Consider the following 13,327-nt stretch of genomic DNA (forward strand, 5'->3'; position numbering starts at 1 on the left):
TCTTCAGTGACAGGAAGCATGGCAAACTGTCATATGTTGCTGAAGAGGTATGACCGTGTGGCTGATTTCCGCAACAAGATATTAGTGGAAGGATGGTACTGGAATTCCAGGACTGCTAGTGTATGTGTGTGTGGTGTGTGTGTGTGTGTGTGTGTGTGTGTAAGACTTACTTGCGGGGGGAGCTCGGCAGCTATCTTGGCTCATGAGCCAACCATGGAGGAAGGAAGCCACATGCTATGGATGGCAGAGCAGGAAGACATGAGTTCTGTCCCCTGAGAGATCAAGTCATCACATCGTATTTGGACGAGACCTCCATGCATTGATTTCATCAGGCAAAGCCTGTTTTACTCATGCTAAGGAACTGGAGGGGAGAACTCCGTGTTCCACAGGGGCGAGGCATGCGCGACCACCATCACCATTCTCAACCCCGCCGGTTATCTTCAACTTCGCAGAGAAAAAGGAGAGAAAGGGAAGGAAATGTAAAATGAGAAAAGACTTCCGCCACTTCAGCCTCTGCTGCTCAGGCCAGCTTGGAGAGATGCCCTTGGTCAGACCCTTGAGTTGAGTACACATTGCCTGTGCTGCTCAGACGACCACCATGTAGCTACAGTAACACCTTCTCTTTAGCTTCTTAACTGTCACACTGCTTGCTTTCCTTTCTTTGTTTGTTTGTTTGTTTTGGTTTTTGAGACAGGGTTTCTCTGTATAGGTCTGGTTGTCCTGTAACTCACTCTGTAGCACAGGCTGGCCTTGAACTCACAGAGATCCGCCTGCCTCTGCCTCTCAAGTGCTGGGATTAAAGGTGTGCGCCACTACACCTAGCTACAATGCTTTCTTTTCTAAGGTGTCAGGTCCACAAGCTACTGGAGCAATCTTTGTATGCTCTAGACCAACTTGAAAACTACCTGTCTGTGTGTGGCCAGAGTTCCATAAACACTTTTACTACCTATCTGCGTGTGGCCAGATTTCCATAATTAGATACGTTAAGGTTTTAAAATTTAAAAAAAGAAAAAAGTGAAAAAAAGAAGGACAGACTAAGGGAATACACACCCTAGAGGGGAAGGAGCTGAAGGAAAATGCAGAAAAGCTCTATGCAAGCTCTCCCTCTGCACCTGAGCACACATCTGAGCCTAGAAGAGAATTACCCAAGAGACACCAGCGGCCAATGGAAAGCTCAAGCGACTTGTAGCAAGCATTCTGTCCGGAGTGGAAAGTGGGGTTTGTTCCGGCCACTCACACAACTAACTCACTGCATTTTCTCAGTTATCATGGGCACTTTCATGAGTGAGCAACACAAGCTGGGAAGTCATGCTTCACAGAGGATGTGTATGATTTCAAACCAAACCAAAATTGGCTTCTGGAAATTTTGAATTTTATACATATTATGCTGTAAAACAATTGTGACAATGTAGAAAGTAACACCGGAAGAAATGAAATAGTGACTCAATGAGATATTACTAAGTCAAAACTAAAGTCTTAAAAATCAGTCTGTGTGTGTGTGTGCATTCTCTGTCTGTGTGTGTGTGTGTGTGTGTGTGTGTGTGTGTGTGTGTATGTTCTCTGTATCTGTGTGTGTGTGTGTGTGTGTGTGTGTGTGTGTGTTCTCTGTATCTGTGTTCTCCGTTCTCTGTCTCTCTGTCTCTCTTTTTGTTTGAATCAGAGTCTTATTATGCAGCTGAAGGTGGCCTTAAACTTGTGGTAATCCTACTGCCTCAGCCTCCCCAGTCCTGGCTTATAGGCGTAGCTACCATGCCCGACCAAGAGGTTATTTTTAAATATACTTTATTACTTTGCTTCTAAGCCCAATGAAAATATGGCATCAAAATACAAACAACAGCAACAACAGTAACAAAACCCCAACACGCCTCTGGAAGAATGGGACATACTTCAGTGTTCACAGAACCGGTGAGTGTCAAACAGAAGACAACGACTCCAAAGCTAGCTAGCATTTTGGGAATTAGCATCGGGTTAACAATGTGCTTTAAAGCCTGAACTATCACTTAGTGCATACAATACAGAAACAAGGGACATACAGAATATACTAAGCACACAGAGTGGGTGTTTTACCTAGATTCATAAGCCAGTTTATATTCCCAGTCATTTGTAAGTCACTACATTACAGCTCTGTAAATGTGTTTTGCACCTAACACAGATATTCTAATTTATTTTCCTGAATTTAGTAAATTTGAAGGTATAAGCAGCATTATTAAATACAGGAAACTTTTCCTATCTCTATTCTTTCAGAACACAAATCAAGTATTATGATAATTTATTTTAAACAATAGACTCATAAGTAGAGGTTCTGCTTGCAAAAGTAGAACTGCATTTGAATCATTTCATTTATAATTGACATTTAAATCTCTAAAACTATATTTTCTTGCAACTTACTCATGAATCATATCAATTTTTTTGTTATTGTTCCACAAAGATGTCTCAGACATATCCAAGATCGTATGTAGATAGCTTCTTTGATAGGGAAATGTAGAAAATAAAGGATGTGTCAACCATAAATTAGCATTCCCTTTCTGACCAGCTGGGTCATGTTTCCTTTTCAAAATACTCGGTCCCATGACACAAAATAATAATCATCTAAAAGACCTCATTAAGGGATCAATATATCGATATAACCTCTATAAGGGGGCACATCACATTTTAATTGATTCCTTGAATCCATTAACAGACTATTAAACCCAAGCCTCCAAAATATATTGCAAGAGAATATTCACTAGTGTTTACTTACCAATTTTCCTCAGGGAATAATTAAGGGTATGTGCAAAGATCCCAAAACTTTTATGTTTAACCAAAGAGCAAAAGAAGTTCAGCTCTTACTAAATCATTTGTGCAAAACAATTTATCTTAAGAAAAATTAAAATAGGCAAAGTTAAACCATGTGTACTCACCAAAAAACTTCCAAATGCTGAATTAAATATTGCAGCTGCCTATGAAGAAAATAAACAGGAGAAACATTCACTGAAAGTGAACGGCAACAGGACGAGCAAAGATCCCTTTCCCCACTGTTCAAAACCTCAGACGCTGACCCTACAGAGGAAAGTTAGTCACTGCTTTCAAAGATGCCAGTGGCCTCTAGTTTACTAAGATAGATGACTGCAGCTTAGGATGTTATCAATAATGGGCCGCAGAAGCAGGCAGGGAAAGGCTTCAAAACTGGATGATGGTCCAAAAGAACCATCTGACAGAAAATCACAGCTTGGTTGTTATTGATTTTGCTGCTAGAACTAGGAAGACCAGAGTTGATTTATACATAACAGTGAGCATCCCTAAGGTGGGTAACAGTAAAGCAAACATTAGCTGCTCCCTAACAATGAGCCGTCATCACCAGGTGACAGCTGCTGTCCCACACTTTAGAACCAAGGACAGGACAGTTGAGAGCAGGAGAACTATTGTCATGCTAATCAGTTCTTGGTTAGAACAAGCAAGGAAACGTGCAATTGGTACCCAAAATTAAAGAAGAAATTATCGATTCTGCTTACCAAAGCATCCCCGAGACCACTGCAGAGGCTATCCACCCTCAACCAAGTCAGTCCCTGTGTTCCACGAAGCTACACGCCATAGTCCTGGTGGCTTTTCACATTACTCAAAATGGGGAAAACTTGTACATCTGATTTGATAAGAGAAAAGGGGGGAAAGAGAAAGAAAGAAAAAAGAAAACCAAAACTAGGCAAAAGCCAAAAGCATGTAGAGAAAACCTATTCAAACGCCCAGGAAGTCCAGAGCAGTGTCGGTTAATCGTTAGGGACATTCCCGGCGCAATGTAGGAAAAGAGGCCATCAGTTTAGCAAGTTTGACTCAAGTCCAACATGGCTAGGCTGTAGCTGAAAATGCCTTCTGCTCCACCAGAGGATGCGATGGGAGTGAATGGCTAATGAGATCGCCGGCTCCAGAGAGCTTGGCTCTCCTATGCCACTTCATAATTAATTCAAAGCTTTGATAATTTCATTAGATTTCTCCTGTGCTGATCCTATCAATAAAAGATGGCACTGGACCCCAGCTCTTCTGTGGCATGAACACAGGCGACAACCATAGACCAGGGAAACCCTTGCTTCTTGACAGAGACAGCGGCATATGGCGCTCTGTGATGTGCTGGGAGAGATGAGGAGGGAGAAAAAGATTCACCTACATAAAATATTACAAATGACAACTATAAGCCATAGCAGCATATTATAGGCATCTCCCTAGAAGTCCATTATGGACAATTCCAGGAAAGTTTCATACACAGAGAAAAATACAAGGGGATACAGTGGGTTGTGGTCAGAGCAGCAGGGAACACTGGCTTCCCTGCCGCACGATGCACTTGACAGAAACCTGTACACACCGGCTGCATTTTATGCTTAAGATAGACTTAGCTTATTCAAAGAAAGAAACGAGCGCTTCCCACTGGAGCTCCTCCTTCCAAATCATCTTCAGACCTTTTCCTAACCTTCTACCAGGAGCAAGTACGCCTGCCCAGCACTTACCGAACACGGGTTACTACAAGTAGAATGCACAAGTCCAAGTTAAAGCACTGACGGCTACTGCTGACCCGGAGCCCTCCAACCCAGTCACTCCTGCTCGCCTTTGTGATCCAAACCTAAGTCATGCTTCATGGGGATCGGTGCCACGATGGGATGTCACCAGCAACCTCCTTAACTGTTTTCTGATTATGGGGAAGATCTGGATTCTCTGCTATGCCATCCACCCAGGCAGTAAATCAACAAACTTTTGTGAAGTGGTTGACTTAGGGTCCCAGGTGCTCCAATGGCCAGATGAAGCTGGATACTGACCCCAATCTTAGGCTCAGTTCTACAGCAGCAGTACATGAGGGAATTATGGTTTCAAGAGTTTCGGAGACTGTTTTCTGATGTAAGGAGGGCCGTCCTGCCCTTTCACACAGCCCTACAGGGCCTTCTGTAGACAGTTCTCTCCCTTTCCTTCCCTGGCTCATTAAACTACTCCCGATTTTCCCCAACTCACGATATCATGCTATTTCCTACATCTTTGCTCCCTGATCTAAAATGATTAATTCCCCCTTCAAGGGAGTGGGGAGGAGCTTAAGCTTGTGGACCCATCCTTCCAAGTTTTCAGTGAGCCAGCACCCCATACACAACTTAGCATATATGAGCAACACTCGTAGGTAGCCTGAACAAACTCATGCTTGCCGCCACGAAGACACTCTGAACTCATCTCCACCGTGGCACTTGTCACACTCTCTTGGACTCTGGTCACATGCCTCCCTGACCCACTGCAGGCAAGGGTCTTCTAAGGAAGGGATGGGGTGAAGTTCATCCCAGGCATGAACTGAACACATTTACAGAATTCCAGAAAGAAGTCCACCTCTCCTATTAAGCTAGTCTGTGATGGGCAGATTCTGAGGACGGACAGACCCAGGAGCCTGGATCTCATACCTCATACCATCAGCAAGGAAAAGCCTGTCTGGCTTTTAATTCCTGCTTTTACCGTGTTGTCTTTCTCTCTCTGACAGGATTGTGGGACAGCAGGATGGTAAGCCACTTCCCGTTCACTCTACTCTCCTTGTGCCAAAATGTAATGGTTGATTTCAAAATAAAGTTAGGACTTTAGTTCCTACTCTGCATGTTGATGATGGCTCGTGCTGGCTGCTCACCAGCTGCAGAAAAACCACCCTTTGAAGCAGGTATCATTGTGCTGGGAAGCTCCCAGATAAACAATGGCAAGCAAACATCTGGCTTTTAGACAACCCTCCCCACCACACACACACACACACACACACACACACACACACACACACACACACACACACACACATTCCCTATTGTCCTTACATATTTTAAACAAAAATCTTTAAAGAGAATACAAGCTTCCTGAACTGAAGGGAGCTATGAGCTGCCACAGGGAGTCTGCGCTGAAGGGGAGCCTGGGCTCTACAGCACTGCACCGCTCACTGTTGCAGCTGGAATCTGAAGGTCCTGAGTCCCACGTGCCAAGGCTTAGTCTCCAGCTGATGGAGCCGTTAGGAGGTGGAGCATACTGGAAGAATGTCGGATCACAGGGGATATAATGCCCCAGATATTCCTGGGATCTCAGCCCCTTCTTGATCCCCTCTTCTGTTTCAGATAAACAAGTCTCCCCCACCACCTGGTCTGCCATGGTGTACTGGCTGCCACAGGCTCAAAGGACAGGGACAGGCCACCACAAGCCTCTGAAACCATCTTGCTTCTTAAGTTGTTCATCTCAGTGACACAAAGCCAATAAACACAGTTGATAGAACAATTAAAACAATATCAAAACCCATAACCCCTCTAGAATGCTCCATTATGTCAACGATCTTGTCTTATCCATTCAGGGTTGTTTGTACCTTACAGCCTAGGATAGCACCTGATTCACAGAATACCTTCTATAAATGTTACAAAAAAAAGAAAAAAAAACCCACAATTTAAATGACTGAGGAATGTTAGCTGAGTGTGCTACACAACATTCTCACTACTCACTCCAATTCCATCTGCAAAGTATGTAACTAAAGTAATTACATTTGATGGGCAGTTAGATTGCTTTCAGTACTTCTAGTAAGGTATTTTACTGATGTTTCATTATGTTTTATGTAACACGCCTTTATTAAGTGACTTAGTAAAATTCGACTTTTTTCATAATCTATCTGTAATAATTTAGAATAAATTTCCTTAAAGCCTGAAAACAATGGAGACAGAGAGCTTTGAAGTCAGAGAAGCATTAATTTCCATTGCTGAATGGAATACTGTCAAGTTCTACTTTATGGAAAGCCCAAAGCTCACAAATCCTAGGAGAGCTGTGCTCTGCCCAGGTCTCACACTCTGGGCTTACAGAAGCGTGCCTGGTCCCTTCTACTCCATGAACACGGTGGGGCCTGCCCAAGTCTCCTGTCTTGGTGCTCGTCCTCTGTCCTCCCCTTGCTCATTTACTAAATAAGAAACTAAACCCACCACTACGTAGAATAGGAATGATTTATTACAAGCTAATTTGTGAAGGGCCTGGCTTCTGAGTGTCCTGCCTCCTGGTTGCAGTATAAGGAACTGTTTCTAAGATGTTAAAAGGATGGTTATGGCTGTCCTAATTCCCAATGGTGTTCTAAAGTAGAGAGCCTGTGTGGAGAGTACCCACAAGTCAGACACCAAACACAGTCTCAGCACTTGTGAAAAGATGTCAAAACTGGGCCAGGGTGCCCTTCTTCTGCACAGCTTAGATGGAGACTGGACTAAGGAGAGGAATAAGCAATGGAAACTCCCAGAAGTACTGTTTGACCTGCTCTCTTCCTTCTGGGGAGAAGGCTCATTCCTCCTCTCAAGCTGGAGGTAGGAAGCCATTTACAAGCAAGCCAACAACAGAAGAAATAAAAACTGCATGGAATCCAATGAACACCAGTGTGTCCTTTCGCCTCAGTGGCTGGGCAGGGAAGGTATCCCAAACCAGAGACAGGCACTTGCTTCCTGACGAGAAGCAACAAAGATGGGAGTCTGCTTAGAACAAACCACAGTGAGGCAGGGGCAAAGGGAGAGGGCGGGAGTCTGGACAAGGTACACTTCAGTTCTGTGACAGTGCAATGTCATCTCCATGCCATGTGAGCCCTTTGTTCTGGACTCATTTTGAGACCACACTCAAGAAGAGACTCTGGCAATAGCCGTCTAGATAAAGGATTAAAGGCTGGGGTGAAGTTGTAATCCAAAGTGCAAAGAAACATGGGTTATTTAATAACAACGAGTAAATCCAGATTGCTAAGCACATGACCGTGAGATCCGATGGAGCAGCTGTCAAGGGAGGATGTGGGAAAAGTACCTCAGGTTTACAATCCTCACAATCACACCATTCAGTGAAGGGACTGGAACACAGCACTATAAACATTTAGCTGAACCAAAAGGAAACAAGCTCTAGACACAGAGAGGTCAGGCCACGCCAGCGTGACAAAGCAAAGGAGCTGATGCTGCAGGCATGTCCGTGTTAGAAGAAGCCCAGGCTCTGGCTGCCGAGGGCAGGATGGGAGCTGAGGCCTTGGGGTGGGGGTGAAGCACAAGGGGGTGCCACAAGACTGCACCTGTGGGAGGACCACCAGTGGCATGAGGCCTGCCACGGCCTCTGAGGTGCTATGACCTGATGCTACTAGGAGATGGGCAAGCAGAACTTGAGACACTCCGGAATAGATGTGGTCATTCTGGACTCTTCTGCATGTTTCCAAGAGCAGGAGAGGTGTCTGTCTGTGGTCAGCCAAAGCTGCTCCTTACTGCCATGTAAAGACAACAGAAATGAGAAGATGGCGCCCAGAGTCTGTAACAAGGGAGAGCTCGTGGCTGGACCTGGGCCTGCTAAGCCCAGTGTTCTTCCCTCAGCATGACTTCTGTGGTTACTGCATCCTGGAGCAAGAAAGAGCAGAGTGTGACCAGCACTTGCCCAACCGACACTCTCCACTGTGGTCACCAGCTAATCTGACGGACTCTTGGGTGGCCAGGGTTTTGCTCTTCTCAGATAGTAAAAATCACTGGGTTTTTATGAAATGAATAAAAGAAAAGATGAAGAAAACAGAAAGCTTAACCATGTTGCAGAAGGTCTGAGGAAGCTGTGAAATGCTCTGGATGGTATTTTCTTCACTAAATATCACCATGATATGGGTACCTATCTCTCACCACCCTGACCCTTGACTTCCTGGAGTGGTTATTCCCTTCCTGCTATGAAATGCCTCTGGAACCTTCTATGCCTTTCAGTCAGTCCCATGACCTAAGAGTAGATCAGCAAAACCAAAGCCCCTTCAACCCCATGCCTTACTCAGCTCCAAAACTCTGGCCCTCCTTCTTTGTCCATAATGTGACCTTGCTGGTCTGTGAGGATTGGGAGGAATGTAGAGACAAAAGGTCCAAATGGGGAGCTGGCTGGAAGTTCAGCAAGTCAAGGTACTTGCTTTAAGCCTGACAACCCGAGTTTGCTCTCCGAAACCACACTTTAGGAGAAAACCAACTCCCACAGGTTGTCCTCTGACTTCCATCCACACTTACACACCATGGCATGCTCATGTGAACTCGCATGCCTTCGTGTGCAAGCACACACACACACACACACACACACCAAACAAACAAACAAACAAACAAACAAACATTAATAAAAGGTCAAAAATAAAAAGCAAAATTCCCATACTTTAACAACCAGCCCAATAGATTATTGCTGATGATTTATGATCTTTAGATATTTGGAGTCCTAAATTCTACAGTGATTTATCCAAATGCCCAGTCTCAAAAAAAAAAAAAAAAATAGCCAATTAGAATGCAAAGTTTATTTTTAAGCAAGATGGTGAGATGTCTGCCTGTTCACCTAGATAGGCATCCTACACAAACAGTCCATGAACTAAGATGAAGTAACTTCCTCCCTAACCCTGACAGAAAGGTCTTTCACTCAATGCTGCCATGCTGTCTATGGTGAGGGTGGGAACTGGGGATGAGGGGGAGATTGAGAGACAATATAAGACTACCTTTATGCCCTTAGGAATGAAACAGCTTCTTTAACAAACTGTCACATGAAAAAGAAAAGGCTAGTATGGTTACAAAGCATCCACCAACTTAGACTCAGTTTGGAACGTTGCAATTCTTGGTCTAAAAGCCACTGCTGGAAGGAACACAATGACATGTTTTTATAAATGTTGACACATATCCTACTTGAGAGTAAATGTTCGTTATCGAATTGCTGTTTCAGGAGTAAACTGTAATTCTTTCTAATTTCTGCAGATCCATTTCTTGATACCAAGATGGGAAAAAATGTTTTTGGATATCCTTTATCTTGAGGTGAGCAGTGTTGCTGTTCTTGTTTGTAACTATTCTTCTCAATTCAGACATGGAAAAAAATATGCAAGTTCCTGTTTCTGGGCACTAAATTGAATCAGGTGTCCTCTTCTCTTAAGAAAATTAAGTTGCTTTTGTGCTGGCGTGCTTTAATGAGAACGGAGTCGGCCGACAGTGACAAATGGCAATGAGGCCATGGAGAGCGTGTAAGCAGGACAGTGTGTGCAGGGTGCAGGCTCACAGCCCATTTCTCAATGACTACTCTGAATGACTTCGCTGTTTCTTAAGGGGCCTATTCATCTCAAATTTAGTTATTACACAACGTTTATTTGAACATATATTCTGTGGATGATGACAGTTAATAAAGGAAATCTTTCACAAGCTGTATTTTTACATATTGTTCCAACTACAGTCCCTAGCCCTTTGATGGTGTTGATGGAATAGCCTACACTGTTTGTACCAGGCTTATTTTTTTTAAGGCACATATATTCAGATTCCTTTCTCAGCACAAGGGGACTCTTAAATAACTGTTAAAATGCATAAAAAAAAAAAAGTCCTCATACAGAATGGTAAAAGTAAAAGGACATCTTAACTGTTCAACAAAAATCGTTTAATGTGCAAACTGACCCCTCTAAGACAAACCAGATGCCTTTTAACACTTTTAGAGCTCGGGTGCCTAATATGCACCAGCCCTTGCATACCAATCCACTCTCACGGTACGCACAGCGCCAGAGACAGAGGGCAAAATCAATTTTCTTGAGGTGCAAAAAGAATCCAACAGCAGCTGCGGGGCTTTAGTCCGTGGAATGCTTTTGTCATGGAGCACCAGGCACTGGGAACAGTGCAGAGCCTGCCTATGTTTCTAGTCGGCCTGAAAGGATCCTTTTCACGCTTTCCTCAAAACATTTATTAACTCAGAGATCCATCAGTTCAGACGGTGGTTCTGGTTCTGGGAGAAACAGTTACTTTAAGTGAAACTGGTATACAATAATAAAATTTCACTACAGCCTAGGGGAAGACTTGCAAATGTCCTTTATCATCGAGATTCATGCGACTTCCTCCTGAAATCCCAGTTTCAATGAAATTAGAATATTCTAGTGGGCAGGTCCTTGGATTCAGTGACAAGCCCTTGACAATCAAGAAAGAAAACTCAAGAGAGGAAAGAGGTCTCTCCCAAGGTCATGTGGTACAGCAGCAAAGCCCGAGAGAAGTCCTCTCCAGACCATGCTGCTGCCCTCTCTCAAAGTCACATGGGCTAGCTCATGCATCAGTTTAAACAGCCAGCCACAGAGAAGGGCTTTTACATTGAAATTGTAAAATACTAATAACTATGCAGAAGCCAATATATTAAAGTGGTTATGGTTATGTGAGACAACAGGATTATAAACATTTTCTCCTCTGTGTTGGTCTTTGATTTTTTTTTTTTTTATTTTTTTTTTTTGGTTTTTCGAGACAGGGTTTCTCTTGTGTAGCTTTGCGCCTTTCCTGGAACTAACTTGGTAGCCCAAGCTGGCCTCGAACTCACAGAGATCCGCCTGGCTCTGCCTCCCGAGTGCTGGGATTAAAGGCGTGCGCCACTACCGCCCGGCGGTCTTTGATTTTTAAGGTTTAAGGTTTTTGTATTGCCTATGCATTTAGTAAGGGGGAAAAAACATAAGCTAAATGTTAGAATCTTGGAGGCTCGCTCATCATCCTGGGGCGAGCATAGCATAACAGTGTGTCTATCAGATGGCGCTCAGTTGATGTGCAGCTAAAAGCTGATGACCCGAAGACAGTGTCAAGGGGAACCGCCTGCCTGGTCATCTTCACTGTCATCACTACTGAAGGGATGAACTGTGGTACAACCCAGAATACCAAGTCTTCAACTGAAAACCCTTAAGATTTGTTTTAGAATACCATATTAACCTCACATAAATATCTAGAATGAAGCTGAATAGAAATCGGTTAAATTATGACATAGTACTTGACATTATCTCTTTTGATAATGCCAACTTGCTGATACTCTTGAAGTTTGATTTTTCTTTATTTTATGAGTTTCCAAACTCCACCAAAAAAGACTAAAGAAAATATTTCTCTACTCATTCATTTGTGCAATACAAATTTGTCAAGCCTAACCATAAAACCAGGTCTTGAAATACAAAAAGTCAATAGCCTATAGAGTCACAGTTAAGGACAAGAGCCTCAAACAAATCGATGACTTGAAAGAGTGAAGAAAAGCCGGCAGTTAATGACCGGCATTCTTTCGGAGGCTGCTCAGTATCTCCTGGTGCACACATAACAAACATTTTTCTGATCAATTAATGGAAACTCCACTCAGTGCCAACCATGGACGGAGCTCTCAGCACACCAGGAGAAATTCTGGCCAAAAACTCCCTTGGCACTTTGTGTAGAAAGGCGTCCACAAAACGGAAGTGACAACCTACGTCAAAGCAATCTAGGGTTTCTTACACGTTTTAGACTCTCGCGACTCAGCTCTGTAATCTCTGCTCTTTTCCATCCATTAGAGCTGAGGACTTCAGCGCTTCTCCAGAGAGCACTGGATCAATCCCTCAGCCATCGCTCTCCCATCAGCTTTCCACAGAGTCACGGGGCTGCCACGGACCACAGGCCATGCACTCAAGGCCCCTTTCCTCAAAAAGGTGCCACCAAAGTCATGGACAAATAGAGCCTGTCCACCCTTCTGAGTCTTCGGTCGGCGAGTTTCAGATTCAGGTTATGTGTTAGAAATCACATTTTCAGCACCCTTTTCTGACATACTCTTTTGAGATTGTTTTTTTTCATGAGGGGTCCCTTATTGCCATTACAGGTCCTCAGCAAGAAACAGTGAACTGATTCTTCAGAGGAAGGAACATCAGTATTCGGTATTGGCTCTAATAGCATTTTTTTTTTAAGTTTTTTTTTTTTTTTTTTTTTTTTTTTGGTTTTTCAAGACAGGGTTTCTCTGTGTAGCTTTGTGCCTTTCCTGGAACTCGCTTTGGAGACCAGGCTGGCCTTGAACTCACAGAGATCCACCTGGCTCTGCCTCCCGAGTGCTGGGATTAAAGGCGTGCACCACCACCACCCGGCTTTTTTTTAAGTTTTTCAAAACAGAGTTTCTCTGCACAGCCCTGGCTGTATGGAACTCACTCTGTAGACCAGGCTGGCCTTAAACTCACAGAGGCCACCTGCCTCTGCCTCCCAAGTGCTAGGAGGATTAAAGGAATGCGCCATCATACCTGGCTGTAACATGTAATTTTTTACGATTTTATATTTATGTATGTATGTGTGTGCACACCCCATTGTGCAATATGGAGCTTAAAAAACAAGCTGTGTGTCTCTGTCTCTTCTTCCACACCTGTGGGCTCCAGGAACAGAACTTGGGTCATCAAGCTTGGCAGCCAGTACCCTCTGCCTGCTGACCCATCTCACCAGGCCCTAATGTAACATTTAAAGAAGAAATATTAATTTTGTGAAAACTCGGCCAGGCGGTGGTGGTGCACACCTTTAATCCCAGCACTCGGGAGGCAGAGCCAGGCAGATCTCTGTGAGTTCGAGGACAGCCTGGTCTCCAAAACAAGTTC

At 43.9% G+C, this 13,327-nt stretch overlaps 1 protein-coding gene across 12 annotated transcripts in view; it reads right to left on the reverse strand.

Annotated features, from left to right (window-relative positions):
• The window catches only part of Slc10a7 (solute carrier family 10 member 7), a 231,452-nt gene that overhangs the window by 157,494 nt on the left and 60,631 nt on the right, over positions 1 to 13,327 (reverse strand). For 11 of the 12 annotated variants that reach the window (XR_013051239.1, XR_013051237.1, XR_013051234.1 and 8 more), the window contains one exon: positions 2,901 to 2,939. Coding sequence is in view for 8 of the 12 variants with exons in the window: in XM_006971724.4 (XP_006971786.1) it covers positions 2,901 to 2,939 (39 nt within the window). In the remaining 4 variants the exon portion in view is untranslated. Of the gene's footprint in view, positions 1 to 2,900; positions 2,940 to 3,580; positions 3,620 to 13,327 lie in introns of those variants that run through there. The other variant, XM_076571965.1, reaches the window with a different exon arrangement.

The sequence above is a fragment of the Peromyscus maniculatus genome, chromosome 5 (genome assembly GCF_049852395.1).
Source record: "Peromyscus maniculatus bairdii isolate BWxNUB_F1_BW_parent chromosome 5, HU_Pman_BW_mat_3.1, whole genome shotgun sequence".
NCBI lineage: Eukaryota > Metazoa > Chordata > Mammalia > Rodentia > Cricetidae > Peromyscus > Peromyscus maniculatus.